This window comes from Tachysurus fulvidraco, chromosome 12 (genome assembly GCF_022655615.1).
Source record: "Tachysurus fulvidraco isolate hzauxx_2018 chromosome 12, HZAU_PFXX_2.0, whole genome shotgun sequence".
NCBI classification, from domain to species: Eukaryota; Metazoa; Chordata; class Actinopteri; order Siluriformes; family Bagridae; genus Tachysurus; species Tachysurus fulvidraco.
The window spans coordinates 12569653-12590427 of record NC_062529.1 but is presented as its reverse complement, the minus strand read 5'-3'; the positions used below and the strand labels follow the sequence as shown (position 1 = coordinate 12590427).

The 20775-nt window shown below is 35.1% G+C and overlaps 1 protein-coding gene across 6 annotated transcripts in view; it reads left to right on the top strand.

Moving 5' to 3' along the window:
• The window catches only part of col12a1a (collagen, type XII, alpha 1a), a 49185-nt gene extending 43418 nt beyond the window's left edge, over positions 1–5767 (top strand). For 5 of the 6 annotated variants that reach the window (XM_027172397.2, XM_047821266.1, XM_047821268.1 and 2 more), the window contains 6 exons: positions 97–132; positions 221–287; positions 386–568; positions 1194–1271; positions 2771–2941; positions 4061–5767. In XM_027172397.2, the coding sequence (XP_027028198.1) occupies positions 97–132; positions 221–287; positions 386–568; positions 1194–1271; positions 2771–2941; positions 4061–4212 (687 nt within the window). In that variant the 3' untranslated portion in view covers positions 4213–5767. Of the gene's footprint in view, positions 1–96; positions 133–220; positions 288–385; positions 569–1193; positions 1272–2770; positions 2942–3138 lie in introns of all 6 variants that reach the window. The other variant, XM_047821267.1, reaches the window with a different exon arrangement.
• Positions 5768–20775: the final 15008 nt, after the last annotated feature.

The following is a 20775-nucleotide window of genomic DNA, read 5'->3' as shown; positions in this document are numbered from 1 at the left end:
TTCCATGTGCATTTGAATCATTCAGAAGAGCTAAACTAGTCTTTAGCTAATATTATTGTGCACCTCATTCACTGTTGTAAATCATATCAATTACAGGGACCTGCTGGAATTAAAGGAGAAAAGGGTGAGAGGGTAGGTGGTGTCTTTAATATCAACAGAAAACAGATGTTGAAGACATTAAGGGCATTTTTATTTATTTTGCTTGGCTTCTGTTCTGTAGGGAGATGTTGCTTCCCAAAACATGATGAGATCCGTTGCAAGACAAGTCTGTGAGCAGCTAGTTAACAGTAAGTTAAAACTCTGTTTCTTTGAACAGTTTTATTGATGAAACAGCAACATTGTGTAGGAACCTAACATAATTGGGAATGCTTAATTTGACCCATAGGACAAATGAGCAGAATTGACATGATGTTCAACCAGATCCCCAGTGGATACCGCAGCAACAATCCTGGTCCTCCTGGGCCTGCAGGTCCTCCTGGAACAGCGGGACCGCGTGGAGAACCAGGTCAAACCGGACGCAATGGTTTCCCTGGAAGCCCAGGATTACAAGGGCCACCGGGTGAAAGAGGTATTTAAAATATTCAAAATACAACATTAACTAGGATTGATGGAAGGCTCTATTCTATAACAACATTCTGTATGTATGTATTTTTTCTGTGTGCTGAGAACGGTTTGTGAGTTACAGTACTTGTGAGAAAAGCCATTAAGTTCTTGTGTAAAATACATTAAAATGCCTGGAGAAATATAATTAATTATTTCAAGTTGTCGACTGTTACTTTTAATTGTGCTTAAGTAAAAGCAATTTCTGGTGATTGTGCATTTGCAGTATTATTGTGCAGTGAAATATTGCCTGTGGTATAAAAGTAAAAAGAAAAATTAAAACACGGTGCACTTTTAAGAGATTTTCTTGTGTAATATTGGTGTGTAGATAGCAAAATTAGGTTTAGGTTGTGATCCATCTAGTTTTAATTGAGCTAATAAATACACAGAATTTCTTTTCTTTCATAGAGAAAGCTTATTTCATTTTGCCTTAATGTAGTCTACATTGTATTACTGCCTTTAATATCTATGTTATGTTATTTGCATTTTGTGCAAATCTTAAAACTCACCAAAAGGCGGAAATGACTTCATGATTTTTGGCTGCATTTCATCTCTAGGTGGTTAATTTACTTTTCTTACCTCCAAATCTGCAGGGTTGCCAGGAGAGAAGGGTGAGAGAGGCACTCCTGGTGCTGGTCAGAGGGGACAGAGGGGATTACCTGGACCACCTGGTGTGTATATAGTAAACAAAGTGCAACATTTCTTATGTCTGGGACACAGGTTGTTTCATTATATATTCATCCATATATACTTTAAAAATGAACACTTTTTGAAGAGAGATACTTTCATAGTATTTTGTGTTAGTTTTTAACTCCCTTTTCCTCCCAATAACCAATTTCACACTCACAAAATCCACTATCTAGAGTCGTACATTTGGAACTAACAGATGTTAATGAACCCAACAGGTTTAACACTTCTACTTTTCCAAATATTACAGGGCAACTTCTACACCATATATTAGGAATGAATGTAGTTTTTGAGATCCAGACTGGGTCACATGTATTTTTTTAGTTTAAACATTACTGAAAGTAGATCACAAGATCTCTCTGAGAACCATTCCTCGGTGCCGGTGACTGCTGGGGTACATTTTGACTCTATCTTGATTCTCCCTTAGGGAGCTGAAATAGTCTGCTCATTTCAACACACAGTCTAGCACAGGGGGTGGGGCTGAATGCGAAGGTCTGAGATTTACCTAGTTACATCTTATGAATATCAATTTGGCCGGCTGTGCATCGTAAGATTTTCCGTTATGTAATCAAAGAATTCCCAGAAAAACATTTACTTTCTAAAATTTATGAGTCTTGCCTGAGAGGGCTACACAGATGTTTTCACACACTGCTTCAGTCAGACCTATTAATAATCAGTAGCAGGGGACCTGGACATACAAGGAAAACTCTAAATAAAAACATGCCACTGTTTTTAGTATTATGTCATTGTGGGATCCCTATTGACAGAAATGATAATATGAAATAAAATGTTATGAATCAATAGTGATATAATAATGGGAAAAATGTCAAAAGAGGAAAAGTGATTTTTCTCTTATAAAGGAGATATTGATGTGCTTGTGCTACGTCTACAGTACATCCAAAAAGGAAAAAAAGATAAGCATTGTAACAACAGATCACTAAATCAAACATGATTTAGCATTTTGGGATCTACTAGGAAATTTGGCCCCTGAGGTAGCTTAGCTGACATATTCACACTGTGTAATTACTATTCAGGATGGTGGGCTGAGAAAAACAGCTCCCAGAGTTCCTACCAATGAAAGACAAGGAGTAATGCAAATGTCTGGCAATCCTTTAAAACCTCTTGCACAAGTCCAGCCAAATGAACTTTCCATAAATGAAGTAGGACAGAAGCCCAATTCTCACCTTTGCAAGGGGTCACAATCATGCTGTTGCAGGAAGTGTTGTCTCAGGGGGCCTCATTGACACATGTGCTGACTTCAGAATAAAGCCGAGGCTGAAATCATTCCAAACATGGTTTGCACTGTCTAGACAGAAAGGGGTAAGGGGGAGCTCCTTGGAGATTGCCTACCCCTACTCCATTTTAATTGAGCAGTCAAAATATTTAAATTACAGTGCTAAAAACCAGCTTTCCCCTTCCAGTTGAACTTTAAGTATGATGTCAGTGGGTCTCTGATGGTTTTCTGCTTTTTGCTTTCCTTCAGGACCATCAGGCTTATCCCAGACTGGCCCTCCTGGACCTTCAGGCTCAGATGGGCCACGTGGGCCACCAGGGCGTCAGGGTTCCCCAGGTATCAGAGGACCACCAGGACCTCCAGGTTACTGTGATTCCTCTCAGTGTGTTGGAATTCCATACAATGGAGGGGGATACCAGGGTAAGCATATCAGTTACAGGGATTAGAGCCAAACATTTAGCACATTAGGATGCATTAATTGTCTTTAACAGAAAAATCACATTGGCTAACTTTTTTGAAACATAACTGAATAGTTAGTGAATGGCATGCTTGTTTATTTATCACAAAAACCAAACAAACGGTATCTTTGCACTAACACCATCTTTAACCCCTTTCAGGTTTGGCATAGTATGCATAATGTGCTGCGTGTCCTCCTTAAGCATTGGCATCCTGAAAATCAAACCTGTGTCTGAGAGATCAGCGCACTTTCTAATAAGCTTTTAAGGATAATAGCCGTGGATATGATTAATGAACATTTGCACACCAACTCTAAAACCAAATCAAACCAAACAATGGACCGGACTGCCACTAACCCGAGCTCACTGCTACTCTATCAGGCAGTTGACAGTGATGGCTACATACCTATGGCCTGGTTGCATCTTGAACTCCAAAGCAGCAGACAGCAAGAGTAAGCTTCCTTTTGAGGAAGAAGCATGTAAAACTACTAACCATGATGAGTATAGCTGAGATCAACAGTGATAATAACAGATGAGGCATTGTATATAAACCCTGTAAATTAATTTTATTTACACAGGCATCTCAAATGGTTTAATATCTGTCATCAAGCTTGTGCCTCTTAACTTGCTTCTTACTGACTGCCTACATAAACTTTAAATATTTTATTTTGATATTATTTCTTTAAATTGCTTTGATCAGTGAATACAGCCTCCGCTCAGGTTGAAAATTTAGCATGTGCTTTTAGGAGCCATGATCTCGGTTTTGTTTGCAGAATGCTGTATTCACAAATGATTTTTTTTTATTGTGATTTGTCATATGCTATAATACCTCGGTGCCTTAAGGAAGAGCATAGGTAGCTCAGACACAATGAGTGGAAGTCCTTTTACGTGACATGACCACTTGAACTTATCGTTTCTATTTTTTCTTATTTCTATACCAAGTGTTAGATTTAGACACATGGTATAATACCAGCAATGATTGTACTCACGTTTCATCTTCAAATTTTTCTGCATTTAACTCCAACTAGCCATTTCTAAAACACATATTGCATATCTCCATTGGCAAAATAATATTTCCAAGCAGGCCCCTACCAGCCTGAGCCTGAACCTCACGTAGTGCCAATCCCCGAGGAACCATCAGAAGATACTGTGACAGAGATTCGGTCCCCCGGTTTACGAAACCAGCGTGGGAAGCGATCGCTATCAACAGAGGGAACTAACAGGATAAAAACATAAACCAAAAATAAAATATCTTTATATTTTATTCACATGAAGGACATTCAAAAAAGAAATGCATTGGATTAGGCTTCATGTATTTTAAAGTATAACAAGTTAAATAGATGTAAGGCTGATCTTCAAATCTCATTTCCTGTTGCAAAACATCTGCTTACTCATTGTTCCCAAATGTTTTTGTGATTGTAACATAACTGCCTTATATGTTTATATAAGACTCAGTTTAATGCACTAACCATAATATCAGTATTCGGTATGTGAAAGGTAAGGTGTAGAAACCCAAACAAAATGAAATCTCTCAGATCATTTAAGTTGTTGTTTTCAGTTTCATTTCTGTTTGTATCAATTTTTTCAATGCAGGTTTTTTTTTGTCTTCCCTTACAACTCTGAAGACTCTTGGTTGTAATTCCATACTCATAGTGAAAACCTTGTTAAACCAGGCTTTTGTTTCATTATTATAAATATTTATCTGTTGTATACCAACTCACAGCTCATTTCTTTTACCAAAGGGGGAATTGCATGACTGTACTGTATATTTAGTAAGTACATGTTAAGATCAGAATATAGTTTTTTTTTCTTTTTTTATATCAATGTAAAACGCAGTTGGAATTTGTTGCAAGACTATGTTCATAGAATTGCTCATTTACATTTCAACTGCACATTGTGAATTTCACAGCCTTATTTTCTTATTTATTTCTGAATCAGAAGAGGCATTTTTCAATAAAACTACTGAAAATGTTTAAAGTGTGTCAGTGATTTGTTCTGTCTCTTCTGAAATAGCAAAGTTGCTAACAATCACTTTTTTAGATTTTTTTTTTTTTTGGTTTGTTTTTTGTTTTTTCACAGCTTACAATTTTTCTGTCATAATCTTCTGTTGTTTTTCCTGGCTGACCTGTTCCAAGTGTGGTGGTTAGTTCGTCAGTTTTTCTCTTTTTTTTTGCACATTTATTTTTACATTTGTGGTATTTTGCAGACGCCCTCATCCAGAACTTACATTTATCTAATTTATACAACCGAGCAATTGAGGGTTAAGGGCCCTGCTCAGGTGCACAGCAGTAGCTGGTGTTCCTGGGATATGAACTCATTAACTTCTAACACCGTAACTACTGAGCTATCACTACATTCCAAATTGTTGTACTGGCTATGGCCAGTGCATACATTGGTTGAGATTGATTCTCTCTTTTCTCAACCTCATAATGCCTTGCTTTTTTCCGGTAGATGGCTCAAAGGTCTTCATATTGATTTATACTTTTTAAAATCAAATGTAGCCTCCACAGCAAAACCTAGGGCACAATGCAAGAAAGATATTCAGACCTGTTATTTGATGTCTTGCCCCACCAAAATCTATGGTTACAAGCTGCTGCTGGGATAAAACACAAACATGCATCTGAACATTTTTATTTTCCATCATTTATTCAGGGCTGCCAAATTAATCTAGTAACGGAATAATAAAATAATTTTAAAAAAAGCTCTGGTAAAAAATGTCTTTGTTGAAGTTTCCACAAATACATGTGCTCTCAATCAGTGATGACTGTTTAATAAAAGCTATTTTCCAACATTTTACCAGCCTGTAAAATTCAGACATTACAAAGTAATTTTGTTCCAAACTGTCTACTTTCAATGATATGTAGCTCTTTTGTTGTTCTATTTCAGCACATTTTGAGATATTACAGCATCAAACCTGTCCTAGTGACTTCTACAAGCTGTCATCAATGATAGAAACAAATGATAAGAAACTTATTATTATTATTCCTCCTCCTCCTCCTCCTCCTCCTCCTCTTCTTCTTCTTCTTCTTCTTCTTCTTCTTCTTCTTCTTCTTCTTCTTCTTCTTCTTCTTCTTCTTCTTCTTCTTATTATTATTATTATTATTATTATTATTATTATTATTACATGGGTTGATTGGTAGAGTTCGCAATATATTTGCTGTGTGTAAGGCTTGTTGGTGTGCTACTTTTATCTCAGATGAGCTCAAATAGAAATATTCTAACCAAACCAACACCATGTGGAACATTCTTCTGGTATAAATCATAGCATCATGTGTGAATCATGGAAAGGAATCAGTATGTGAGTGCTGGCATGCCAGCTGATGGTTTTGTTTTTTTATCAGCAGTACTACATTGAATGACACTGATATGGTAATATTATAGAAAAGATCCACTTACCTATCTTATTAGTTAGATTAGGTTTATTAGATATCTTATAGATCTACAGTATTAAGGCTTACAACTTTGAAAAACACACAAAACAATATAGAGAATTGTTTTATGTGATTGAGAACAAGAATTTTATAGTGAAATTACCCTAAATGCTTTTAGGTGTGAAGATTCAGATAAACCATCTGTCTGTGATAAAGACAATTCAAGCTTCCAAAGGGTACACAGAGACCTCAGAGCGCAGACACACCAGTCAGAGATGCACACCGAATTTGAAATAGCAAAAAGAAGCTGTTGACAACTTTTCTGATGATTTCAAATTCTGGCCTTTTTGTTTGCACTGAATAAAAAGATAATGTGGTAGCTCAGTGATTAAGGTTTGGACTCCTGTTCAGAAGGTCATTAGTTCAATTACCAGGTCCACCAAGCTGTCACTGCTGGGCTCCTGGGCAATGCCCTTAACCCTCTATTGCTTACAGTAGTTGTATAAATTGAAATAAAAAATGTAAGTCACTCTGTATAAGGGTATCTGCTAAATGCCAGAAATTAAAATAATGTAAGGTGTATAAATATACACTCAGCAACCACTTTATAAGGAACAGCTAATATAAACCTACTCATTCATTCAATTATCCGATCAGCCAATTTCACTGCCAAGTGGCAGCAGCATAGTGCAATAAACCATGCAGATACAGGTAAGGAGCTCGAATTAATGTTTACATCAAATATCACAATAAGTAAAAAATATTATCTTGTGAATTTAACCATAGTGTGGATGTTGGTAGCGAATCGCCTGAGATTTTCACACACAGTGGTCTCTAGAGTTTACACAGAATGGTGTGAAAAACAACAAGTGTATGGTAGTTTTGTTGCCTTGTTGATGACAGGTCAAAATAGGCAGACTGGTTAGTAAATAAAGGCTATGAAATGGTCATAAAGGCTATGATAACCAACAAGCTTATACAGTAGTTCTGGTGAGCAGAAGAGCATCTAAAAATAGTCTCCAACACATCATACCTTGAGGCAAATGGTCTACGGCTGCAGAAAATCACATTGGGTTTCCAGTCCTGTCACCCAAGATCAAGAATCTGAGGCTACAGTGAGTAATGTTTCACTGAACCTGGACAGTTGAAGAAGACTGTGTGACACGCAGACTGAATGAATTAAGTGCTACAGCTGTTAATCTGGCTCCTTACATAACATACTCTCTACAAACAGACAAGCATGGCAAGCTTTGTAAGTTGTGTCAATGAAAACATTTCTGTCATTTTGGAATTTAAAAAAAAAAAAAAATTGAAGTATGTTAAAGTCCACTGTAGATATTGCTGCCTGTCTTTTTGACATCAGAAATACATTCAGCTGAAAAGGTTTTAGAGAATGCTCCTATTTAAAAGCTATAAACCACTATTTAAATCTAGTCCTAGATGTTTTTATCAACACTAAAATATCAACAGTTGGAAATTTTCTCTGTGCTTGGAGAATTAGGTAATGTTAGATTCTGTTTTCTGATAAGAGTAGACTTTATGAGGCATAGGGATTTCCCTGTGAGAATTTTTTACAGAATGAGAATGTGACCATAACTTTGACTGTAGCAGAATTTAGTACCCCTTTAAGCCCCCTGAGTCGTTGTCTGCAACTTTTATTTGTAAGACACATTGCACCGTGGCTGGACATACAAGCTGTATTTATCTCAGACCCCTCTAGCTATTTGTAAAAATGGTCACAAATGTCCTATTTTCTAACCTACTTTCATGTGAAAAGCTCTGATTTTGGATTTAAAAGACTACTCTCCCACAGTGAATAGCAATGAATATGTCCTCTGTGGTAGTTTATGTGAAGAGTCATAATAGATGAAGAGGCTAGAAAACAAGAAAGAAGACATCACTCTAAAAAAGGTCTTTAATGCCATTCTAATAGTATTTATGTAGGTTCTAACTATACATTAAGTTCCTATGTGTTGTATTGTAATTTGATTACAAAAATGTTGCATGTCTGTTGACTAAGCCACATGCGACTGCTTCTCATTCACACTGATATTGATGGTAGATCATTTGGAATGTAATGAGAAATACACATTATGGCCATGGAAACTATTCCAAAAAAAGTCAGGAAGCACTTTCCCCCCCTTGATTTCTCATGGTCTCCCACTGGTGGTTTGTCTGTGGGATGCTGCGCAAAGGTCATCTTCCAGGCAAATCTTCCAACAGCAGTTCCAGCCACCTCAGCAATTTCAGATCTTCATCATTTATGGAGTTGTGCTGAGAATAAAAATGTACTGAAGTCCCTAAAGTCTCAGAGTAATTCTAAAAAAAAAAATTGTGCCTAAATTTGCAGTTTTTTCATCTCAGATCCCAAAGTTAAATGTCAATTGCTGTCATGTTTGTAAAATTTTTCTTTTTAACCTCAATTTATACTTATCCATGATCTTTTAAAGGCCTGACTTCTCAGAACTATTATTCTAAGTTCAAACAAGGCCAGTCTGAACCTGCGAAAAGCAGATCTCCCACAGAGAAGTTCTTGTTTCATTTATATCTCAGAGGGTTGTGATGTGATGTCAGCACAAAAGCTCGTCATGAAAAAAAAATTATAAAGTACACAATTATACACATTTTTTAACATTTAAAAACTTTAACAAAGTTTTCACATCTTATTTTCAGTCAGTTAGATTTAGTTAATATGTTAACTTACAGACAGGAAGCATCTGTAAAACGATCTAGTTGCTCATTACAACATATACAGATGTTTAGAATATCTCACCATTGCAACATGGGTTAGATATAAGAGAAGTACTCTCCCACTCCCCCTTCAGCCCCCCTTCAGCTGCATTAATTCATCCAAAAGATGTCATCCAGTGAGTCAGCAGCAGGACTTTCCTGCATTTTGGACCATCCAGTTTACTTAGCTTAGAAAACCTCACCAACTCAGAACAGTGCAGAAAATTGTTGTTCTGCCTCTCAGTGTTTCTTAATCTGGAATCACTACTCAGCCTTCTTTTCTTAAACAACATAAAATATGCAGTATAAATGTTACATTGATAAAAGGCTTCAATTTGAGCTTAAAACATAAATACATACTGTAAGAGAAAATAAAAGCACATACGTACTTTGTACCGCTGCATATTCCACCAATCATAAGACAGCTTCCTGCGGGGCTTACAGAACTGAACCCATGAGGATGTTCTCCTGCCACACAGTGTGGAGGATGGTGAATGAGGGAAAACAGCTATTAGGAAGCCTTGTAAAAAAAGAAGCACTTCCTGTGAACATCTCAAGCGTAACATCTGGCAAATTCTCTCATCAATCTTTTTCTTAAACACTCTAAGTTAAACCATTCTTGGAAACTAAAATAATCAATGATGTTAATCTTGCACAGCAGACATGCAGGTGCTTTTATCATTACGAGTTTTGCAGGGTTCCAGGAAATGACTCCTTCATCCACAATTTGATGTTTGGGACACAAGAGAACACAGCCTCCTACATCAGCTCTTCAATTTGATATGGAAAAACAACCATGCCTTACAGTAAGGATTATACATTTCAGGGTAGAGTTACATCATACCCTCAGATCATCAGATCATTACAAAAATGAGCTAAAACGTTAATGGCCATCCAGCTTTTTATAAGACAATGTAGGAAAGTATGACTAATTAATACTAAACTTTTTTAAAACAATGGCCATTAATATGAATTTGGTCCCACACCAGCCAGTTTTGTCATTGATCTGTGCAGGGCACTCAAGTTGTTGCACCTAAACTATGTCTTTACAAAGTTGGATTTATGCACAGGGAGAATACTATTTGGGAACAGGTTTGGGCCCCAAATCCAGTGAAGGGAAATTATAATTCTACATCATACAAACACAATGTAGATAAGTCTGGGGCTTCTGTTTGTAGTAACAATTCAGGAAAGACAAAAAAAAAATTCTACAGGAATGCCTATAATATCATAAACTCAACAACTGCAAGAGTTCCCATAGCTATGAATTTATACTGATTACCAGTAGCAAGGAGAGATTACCATTGCACACAACAAAACAGTTCAAGCATCAGAAGCAGTATTTATTATTCATATCATATTATTTCAAATGTTGAGGTTCTCTAATCCCCTGTCCTCTCCTCCACACCTTCATTTCTTTCTTTAATTAAAATGTTGCAGGATCTGAAACTCTAAAATTCTAAAAACTGAAATACTATTCCGGATGCTATTCATATATATTAATTTAATTAATGTATTGCCATTTACTTAATCACAGCTTTTAAAAGAAAATCTGATAATAGTTATCCATGAATGACGTATAAGCCTACCAGATGTGGAGGCATACCAAAAGCATTAGATATAAAACGTTTCCAGTCTAAGTGCTGGCTGTTCAAGCACTTTTGGTAATTGGATAATTTTGTAGGCCTTATAAATTTTAAATAGGCATCCATGAACGACGTGTTCTGGAACAGTCTTGTGGTGAGACCTACAAATGTTTCTAAAACGAGCTATTAATAAAAGTGTCATAGTCGTATCTTAAAGCCTTATCTCCAAAAATAGACCAAGAGCAAGTGGTGGAGTAATGAAGAAAAAGACACTATTTTCCATTAGGCTTTCAAGAAGACCAATGAAAAAGAAAAAATACTTTACTTTTAACTCTAACTTTAAAGTTTTTAGTACTAACTTGCATTGATAAATAATTAATATATGTTTTGACATATAGGGTGCAGATCTATATACATTAAAAACTAGTGATATACCGATCCGATATTTTGGATCGGTATCGGCGCCGATTGAAGCATTTTGAGTGGATCGGGTATCGGTGGTGCGTGACCACTTTTCAGAGCGCCGCCAGTCGAATCCATTCCGCTTGAGGAATGCCCTAATAAATTAAACTCCATTCCGCGTTTTACCTACAGCATTGACCACGCTCCTGCTTCCTGAAATCCATGGGCGTCGGAACCATTATATGTGTGTGGGACAGGACACGCCCACTTTTTATTTGCTTACGACGCCCATTCCCGTGGTGGTGGAATAATGTCAATTAACTAACTATTGCTTGAACTTATAAGAAAAATACACTTATTTATTAAATTACATTAATGTAAATAAATATAATACATTTTATAGGAAATATGTTGCAGAACCGCCTGCGACAGACAGGCACGTTTAGCAGGCACCCTTTCCATTTACCTCAGCACGTTAAACATGTCGCTCATTTGTGTGCAAGGTTTACTGTTTAATACATTTTGCATTCTGTATCAAGAGTTCTAATTTAATATTCACTTTAAAATATTGCCTTTTCTTCAGAAAATAATTTTTTTAATAAATGGTTTAGATTGTTATACCACTAACTGTTAAAAGTTCTGTTTGCTACTGTATTAATACTTTTTTTAAGGTTTCTTGTGTTTTATTTTTTCATCCAGTAATGGGCATTATTGTATTTATTTGCCAGAAACAAATAAATCTTAATAACTAAACTAGTTGTATACATTCTTTAGTTTTAAAGGTAGAAAAGAACACAGGTATCGGATCGGTATCGGCCGATACTGGTAAACTCTGGTATTGGAATCGGATCGGAAGAGAAAAAGTGGTATTGGTGCGTCCCTATTCAAAACCAGATGCCAGTATGCCTGTGTCTTTTCTTTCTCAATGTTTAACTGAGATTAAGAAATGGATGTCTGAAAATTTTCTTTGTTTGAACAGTGACAAGACTGAAGTGATGCTTATTGGCTCATAAGTTGCGTAAAGCAGAGTCCATAACCTTAAGTGTGGATGGCTCTGCTTTACAATTCTAAACTAAACTAAAAAATTTGGGGGTGATATTTGATGCCAGATTAACATTTGACCATCATGTTTGTAACACTGTCAAAGCATAATTTTTTCATCTCAGAAACATTGCAAAATTTTGTCCCATGTTGACTTTCTCTGTGGCTGAAAAGTTAATCAACACTTTTGTTTTTTCGTGTATTGATTACTGTAATGCTTTGTGGCTGGAGTTACTAAAACTACCCTAAGTAAATTACAGTTGGTACAAAATTCAGCTGCTAGAATTCTGACTAGGACCAGTGCAAGCGAGCACATCACACCTATCCTGGAAAAATTGCACTGGCTTTCTGTTAGTTTTCGTATTGATTTTAAAATTCTCGTGCTCACAAGGCCTTGAATAATTTGGTCCCTCAATATTTGTGTGAGCTGTTAACCCCCTACATTCCTACATGTGCTATACACTCTTCTGAAGCTTGTCTTCTAACTGTCCAAACAACACGACTAAAAACTATGGGTGATCTGGCTTTTTCTTCTTCGGCTCCCAAATTGTGGAACTACCTGCCCTCAGAGATTAGGAATGCAGAATCCCTGGGTGTTTTCAAATCCCACCTTAAAACTTACTTTTTTAGGGTAGCTTTTATGTGATTACTTTGTTTGTAATTTATTGGATTTTTATTTTGTATGGTTAGTTTTAGTGCCTCTAATGATATGTGTATCTTTTAATTTAATCTTTTTATGTCAAGCGCTTTAAGATGCTACCTTTAAAGGCACTATACAAAATAAAGTTTATTATTATTATTATTATTATTATTATTATTATTATTATTATTATTATTATTATTATTATTATTATTGCACTTAATTATGAAAAAATAGGACAATAATAGTAGCACAAATCTCCATTTCATACCTTAGTTTAAAAAAGTAATTATTTATTATATACATATGTATCTCATGACAATACAATTTTATGTCATGTCATAAATTAGTTGTGGTGTTCTAGTAAGCATATGTCTTAACAATGCCAATAAAGTCTTGGCAGTTCCAGGTTATGGTGAAGAAAAGCTATTTCCAGAAGCTTATATTCCTAAATAAATGTGTAAATCTTTAAAAAGAATCACCTGATTAACTACTAAATCACCTGATTAACTATTAAATCTGATTAACTATTAACAATTAAATCATTTATTCAACAGAAATTTAAGCCAATTACTGTTTGGTACCACATTCTCTGGGGACTTTTTTTTACAACCAAACCCTGACCTTCTTTCCCTTAAGTTACCAAGGAACTATTAGCAGTGTCATAAAAGTTAACAATCTGAGCCACAGATCCTAAAAGTTACAGGGTGAAACCATTTGTACTCCTTTTTCTTAGATTCATTGATTAACCATTTAAAGTATAAAATGGTTAATCAATGAATATTTATATAAAATATAAGTATCTTATATTTTCAAATCCATCATAAATTTCCTTCTGCAAGTTTATGTGGATAACATTATTATTCATCAAACTCATTTGAAGACAAATATGTAGAAACCTAATGTTATGTAATATAATTGTTACTCGTTTGTGATCAGATAAAATGCCAAGTACAACCTTAAAATGCTTACAAAAATAAATCAAATGCTTATATAAATATCAATATAATTCATTTCACAATTGATTAATCAAGAGACGGTGGCTATATAAGTCTATATATGATAAACCATCTTGAGCTATTTAGTGCTTGTGTGATTTTGTCTTTAATGTTTTTGTGCAGTTATTTTCTAAATGCTACACCTCGCTATGTATAGCTTTCTATATATAATGTATTTTACTAAAACCTGCAATTGTATCCTTACCTTAAGTTTTCTGTCACATGCAGAGATACAGAACATCCAGTAAAATAAACTCAAGCCACATGCTTGACTTTCGAATCTAATTTTTTTCACTTTCATGTAATGCCTTAAGCATATAAATAATATATATGTCATGATTTAACCACTACAGTACCTAATTTACAAACCTGAGAAAATTGTATGCACTTATTTAAAATGCACTGGGAAACAGGGACTTAAAAGGAGATGTTAAGAAGGGTTGTGCTTAGAAGAAATCAGTGAGTTGACTTAAGCTGGCACATAGTTGGCGCTATAACCCTCAAAAGTATATCAAATGTTCCTCCTGTGATTAAACTTCAAATACTGCTGAAAGGAAACTTCAGTTCTTTAAATACATGTCAGATTAAGTTTTGCAACTATCAGTTATTTCCATCATTTCAAACATTTCTTAAAATTTGTTTGCCCACTTAGAAACAATACTTATCTTTAGTCCACAATCTGGCAGTATGTAAGAAGTTTAAAAAAAATCTTGGTTTCAAAATATAACTGCTTTATAGTCCTGGAGCGTTAAGGAGCGATAGCTATATACTGTAAACATGGTAACTATTTAAAGAGCTCAGCCTGATTTTTTGATCCCATGATGTTATCTGTTATTGCAAAAGTGGAAACTGCTGAGGTAGTGCTTATATTTTAGTCTGGAAAATGTCTGTACATCCACGAAGTTTGGACATGCTAGTGCAACATCAAAGTTGAGGGGTAGAACATGTGTTTAGCTATTTACAGCTAATGTGTTTAATCTGCTACAGTCATAGTAAAACCATAATCCAGTGTGTTTATCTATTTTAGTGTCCTTACCAGTGAAGGGATATAATAGAGAATTCAGTGCATGTCTTCTACTTTTATAGTCTCTTAAATATGTGACTAAACACTGTTAGAGTATAGTGTGTTGCAAATGCATATTTTAACATTTATTATTGCACAGTTTTAATTTTAGAACTCTCCATATTTGTTGTGTACTGATGTAAACAATACAGAGTGAAAGTAATGTGGTAGTAATGTCACCAAGCTTTGGCAATGAACTAGCTTAAGGCTTTAGTTTGAGCATTTTTACAAAATAAAATAAAATAACTAAAACATTAAATAAATAAATAAATAAATAAATAAATAAATAAATAAATAAATAAATAAATAAATAAATAAATAAATAAATGAGGCATATTTTCCACTAAGATCTATCTAGAGTGTTAGGTTGGGTTGTGTCCATTTAAGGAAAGTTCCAGGTTAGTTGTTGCCAGTAATTTAATCAAGTCCATATGTGGTGAGATTTGAGGGGTTAGGGTGAGGAAGTGGAAAAGACAGCTACTTGAATGTTTAAAAAAACTGCACAACTACAAGGCAGTCCACCTTTCCAGTAAGTTACAGTGTCATATTTCCCACCTTTTCTCTAAGTGTCATTTACCAGAAAAAAAAATCATATTAGCATTCAATATTCAATTACAAGTATTGCAACAGCTGAAACATCTCGCAGCATCCACAGCCACCAGCAACACAACAGCAGTTCTGGAAGTAGCACAGACTGAAGAATTCGGGGAAAACGCTGCCATATATTAAGTGAGAGCTAAAAGTACATTTCCTCTATCACTTACAAAAATGATAAGGTGAGACGTATGGGTGGTGTTATCAAAATTAAACTACATAATCCCCATTTCTTGAATTTCATTAAATGTTTTTATTGAAGTAACTGCAAAGTGCAAATGAGACAATACTTGCACAAAGATGGATGTTTGGTTAATTAATGGCTGTGTATATAATGTTTATTAATACAAGAAAAATCAGAGGATGTTTTTCACCTCACTTAATTGAGCCACTTAATTGGTATTCACATACCATTCAGGAGAAACCGAAGAATTACCTCTCTCTCTCTCTCTCTCTCTCTCTCTCTCTCTCTCTCTCTCTCTCTCTCTCTCTCTCTCAATCTCTGGTCAGTGTTTTAGATAAAATGTCAAGTCAAGTCAAATCAAGAAGCTTTTATTGTCATTTCAACCATATATAGCTGTTGCAGTGAAATGAGACAATGTTTCTCCAGAACCCTGGTGCTACATAAACAAAGACAGAGCTAAGGACTCAAGTAAGTTAGTCCTAGATACTGTACATAAAGTGCATCTGTGCAACCTGGTACAAACAGTGCAGGACAAAAGACAGTGCAAAGAAACAATACAAAACATTTCACAAAAGACAATACACAAAAACAGTGCTGACCAGTGTAAATACTGTTTGTTCAAACAATACTCTGTGCAGAAATACTGGAATGAACACATGAGTATTATAGCATCAGTTACATGAGGTAAATGTAAAATGTATAAAATTGTTAGGAAACACATATGGTGTAATAACAGGGAGCAAAAAAGTCAAACATGTTCTACTGTACATGATTAATATTAACATACCATGCAGATGATCAGATTGTTACCACTTGTGAAGGTGTGTATCATATATATTAAAAACAACTGTTTTTTTTATATGTAACAATGTTTGTAATTTCCTCTTTAAAACAGCTTCAAAAAGCTTCTCAGTATGTACAGTTTACAGTCACTCGTGTAATCATATGTTACATAAATAGCATATCAAAAATTTAATTGTGAAGTACTTGAGAAAGTAAAATAATGGTTTCAAGAGGCAAACAATTAGCTCCTATTGTTTTAGTTTTAAGATACTGTACATACAACAATCAGTTAATTGCAGACACATGATGCAATCTACCATGAGTTTGGTTGTGACATTGTTAATTTGACATGTACGTGCTGATCTCCAACATTGATTCTGTAGTGTTCCAATTTATGAGTAATCGTCTGGGTCTCAAAACACACACGCACACACACACACACACACACACACACACACACACACACACACACACACACACACACACACACACACACACACACACACACACACACACACACACACACACACACAGAGTGTAGTAACATTTGCTGACATTTGATGGTAAGTCTCATATCTTATTCAAAAAGTACTCAATTTATTGTCACCTCACACTATATGATGTTTATGCTTAATACCTAAAATCTACTAGATTTTTTTATTCCGATTGATCAGATATTAATTCTCTAGAACAGCAGCTCTGACATCTGTTCATGCTGACAGCTAAATTCCAGGCCAATATAATAACAAAACAAATTAACTACAAACAAATAAAATGTAATCACCTTTAGAAATACAGGCTTTATTATTCATAAGTGTAATGCATATAATTTGACCCAATACAAGTAGTAAATTATACAGCAATTGTTTGACAGTTTACACACAATCCCTGTGTTACGTGGAGAAAAAAGCTTTTGATTAAAATAATTTGAGATAATTTGAAATCACACCAAGGACAATAAATGAGGCTAGAGCACCACTGCATGTCTTCCCATATCTTCCCACTGCATGTCTTCCCATATCTCCTCACTTTTAGTTACAAAGAATTTAGAAGGTCAATTATAATCCGAAACCTTACCTCTGTAATCAAGTAGTTATACACATACGCACCATAAATTGGCACACTTTGTCTAGAAGGGATAACACTGCACATTGTGTTTCTGCCTGGATGTAATAAAGATGAAAGGCAGAGGTACAGCTGCTGTTTAATTGATGCTCAAAAAGTTAATGAAAGGTGAAGGTCAACAGATTGGGGACAGATGGGGAAATATAATATAATATAATATAATATAATATAATATAATATAATATAATATAATATAATATAATATAATATAATTTATATATATATATATATATATATATATATATATATATATATATATTTGTATATGAGTATATGAATAATTAATAAATAGTACAAACACTTGTAGAACCACTAGTAGAACCTAAAAAAAAAAGAATGTGCTCTAATTATCACAGTCTTGTAGATGATGATATAATCATTGTTTTAATGATACATTTTTATTGATAAATTGGAGTATGCTGGAGTGCATCCATTAATGCATATGAGCAACAACAGTAATAAATTTAATATTATATTAATGTGTTAGATTTGTTTATGTTTGTTCCATGTGATGATTGTTATCGTTAATCATTTATCGTTAATAATTTAAGCCACAAACTATGTCTACTACATCAACACAGGTCTGCTAAGACTATTCCATGTGCAACTTATTACTTTTTGTTATTGGTATCATAATAAAGTTCTGCACCAGAAACTACTCAGAAATCCAGCCATGTGATACTTCATTTGGTCAAAACCTTTTCAAGAGCCAAATGTGATTTATGTTTTATGGTAGTGATTTATGACATTCTGCTTATAATAGTGTTTTTTCAGTATTTTATTTATATTACTATTTTATAACAGTTATTTTTTAATATTCAGGGCATTTCCATATATAGAAAAGCTGAATGGGAATGATTGTTTATAAAAAAGATTTAACTGTGTGGCAAGTCTGCCACTGCCTGAGTGCCAGCTCAGGTTTTGTAGGAATGGATGGAAGGTATGATGAATAAATATCCAACATCAACAAGTCTTGATGAGTTTCCCAGGTGATTTTTCTGTTTGGCAAAACAAATTAACCAAGAACCATAAAAATATATATGACTTACGGACCTAGCAGAGAGAATGTAGGCTTTTATACATTATATTTATTGATGCTAAAATTTTTAAATATTCGATTTACTAAAATTATTGCTAACTTTCCTAAATACTTCACTGAAGTTTACCTACTCATGAACAGTATCATTACATTAAAGAAAATGTATTTTTGAAGGTCAGTTTAATAGCTGAGACAGTTTCACTGTCAAAACCTTAAACACACTCACAAATATGGAAAAATAAATAATAAAATCATATAGCCAAACTATGTACTATACTCTGCAGCTATGTGAATTTTAGTGCATTATAAATCCTATAGGATGTGTGGATTTCTTTATAGCGATTTCTATATATACTTCTGTCACTTACAGTTTGTCTGTTGCATCTTGGTGAATTGTTTTGAACATTTTATTCGTTCATTTTCATTCAGGTTTATCTCACTCTCTTTTACTCCTTTACACTACAGCACTCCTGCTGGACTTCCTGCAACACATTTCAAATGATCATATTCAAATCCACAAATCACATATAGACTGGATTAGCATGCATCCATAACCCCTCACTATGAGCTTTTAAGAGTAAAGAGCTGGTCCACAGAACCCACTGGTCCACAGAACCCACTGGTTCACAGAACCCACCCAACCCTGTTCCCCTTGAATCCTGGTTTCAACAGCAGAATTCTGGCATAGAAATTTTCCTGGGAGGCTGAAGAGTGTGTTTCCTGTAACTGGAAAACATCTGGCCTCCATTTTAAAAATAGGGACCAACCTTCTAGTTTCCTGGTCCATATCATTGCCCCAGATCAGCCACAGAGAGGGACACCAAAACACCAGAGATTTCTGGCAAGGGTATGTTCCTTCCATCACTCAGCATATCCCCAGTAGAGGTCAACACACCCTTAACTTGTTCAGCAAAGCTAATGTATGGCACTTGTGACTCTTCTATATCTCTCAATTCAACAAGAGAGCCCTCCATGTGTATTACTCAGAATGCCTTCATCCTCAACTTGATGGCTTCTTTCTCCAGTGGTGTTCATCAGAAAGTCCTGTGTTTTATTGCCATGACAGCTACTGACACCTTCTGGCCTCAGCATCTTGCAGCTGTCATTGTGATTGATGACTTGAACATGGTCCATGTCCCTGACTTCACATGGTGCATGGGAGAAATAGCCAATATAGGACGTAAATTTCTCTTCACTGAAGCCTATACTAGATGCTGTCAAGCAATCTGTAGGGATTTCCTGGGTTTGCCTGGTAAATCTTTCCAACACCCTGTGTGAAAAATCCAGTGCAAATTTGGCTCAAAGTGCTTAGGGGCAACCATGGTGTGCACGTAAGTCTTATAACATTTTACTGCTTGGGTTCAGAGCAGTTGGAAGCCATTCCTTCCAATCACTCCCCTTCAAACATTACTAACACTAAGATCTAATACATGAATATTGAGGTCCCCCAGGTGTACTACAGTCATTAGAATGTACCCTCTTGAGAAGCTACTCCACTAAGAAGAATTCTCTGATCCGCTGTTCGGTGTAATTGCATAAGCATCAGTCCTCAATCTGGGACTGAGATGTATCCCTGCAATATCCAACACTCTCCTTTAGGAACTGTGGTATTGGAGACTCCACCATTAATCTGGAAATTTGGTATCAGAGTCTGGAATGAGTGTGAATGTAATGCACACTATATATAGTCCTTACCTTTCTATGGACTCTCGAACACTAACTCTATGTGATATTCCATGTTCCCAAAACCTCTTTCAATTTCAATTGTCTAGTCTATCTAACAGTGTCTGTGTTTCTGACCATGGCCAAGCTCCTGGTAAAATAATGTAAGTTCACCAAAGTAGACATGGGCTTTAACCACTACAAGATCTTGATCTATAAAAAGGATAGGAAATTTATTAAATAATGTGAATTACTGTATTCTAATCATAATTTTCAATTTCTAGGACTAACTGAATTTACAGAAGGTTTGTTACCAAAATATTTACTGTTTATTATTTACTATTTCAGTTTTCCACCCCTGCTATTTTTTTAATAGCTTTTTGTAGTTTATTGACTGCATATTATTAAAAAGAAAGCGATTTTTTTTACCCACTGGACAATTTGCTTCCATCAGCTCACGTTCATAGTTTGCTTCCAGTTCCAGAAGCCTCAGGTTTGGAGAAAGGCTTTAACTATCTGCGTCATACAGCATTTGGATCTGAATGATCTATTATGCTCAGTCAAAGCAAGGATCAGTAATA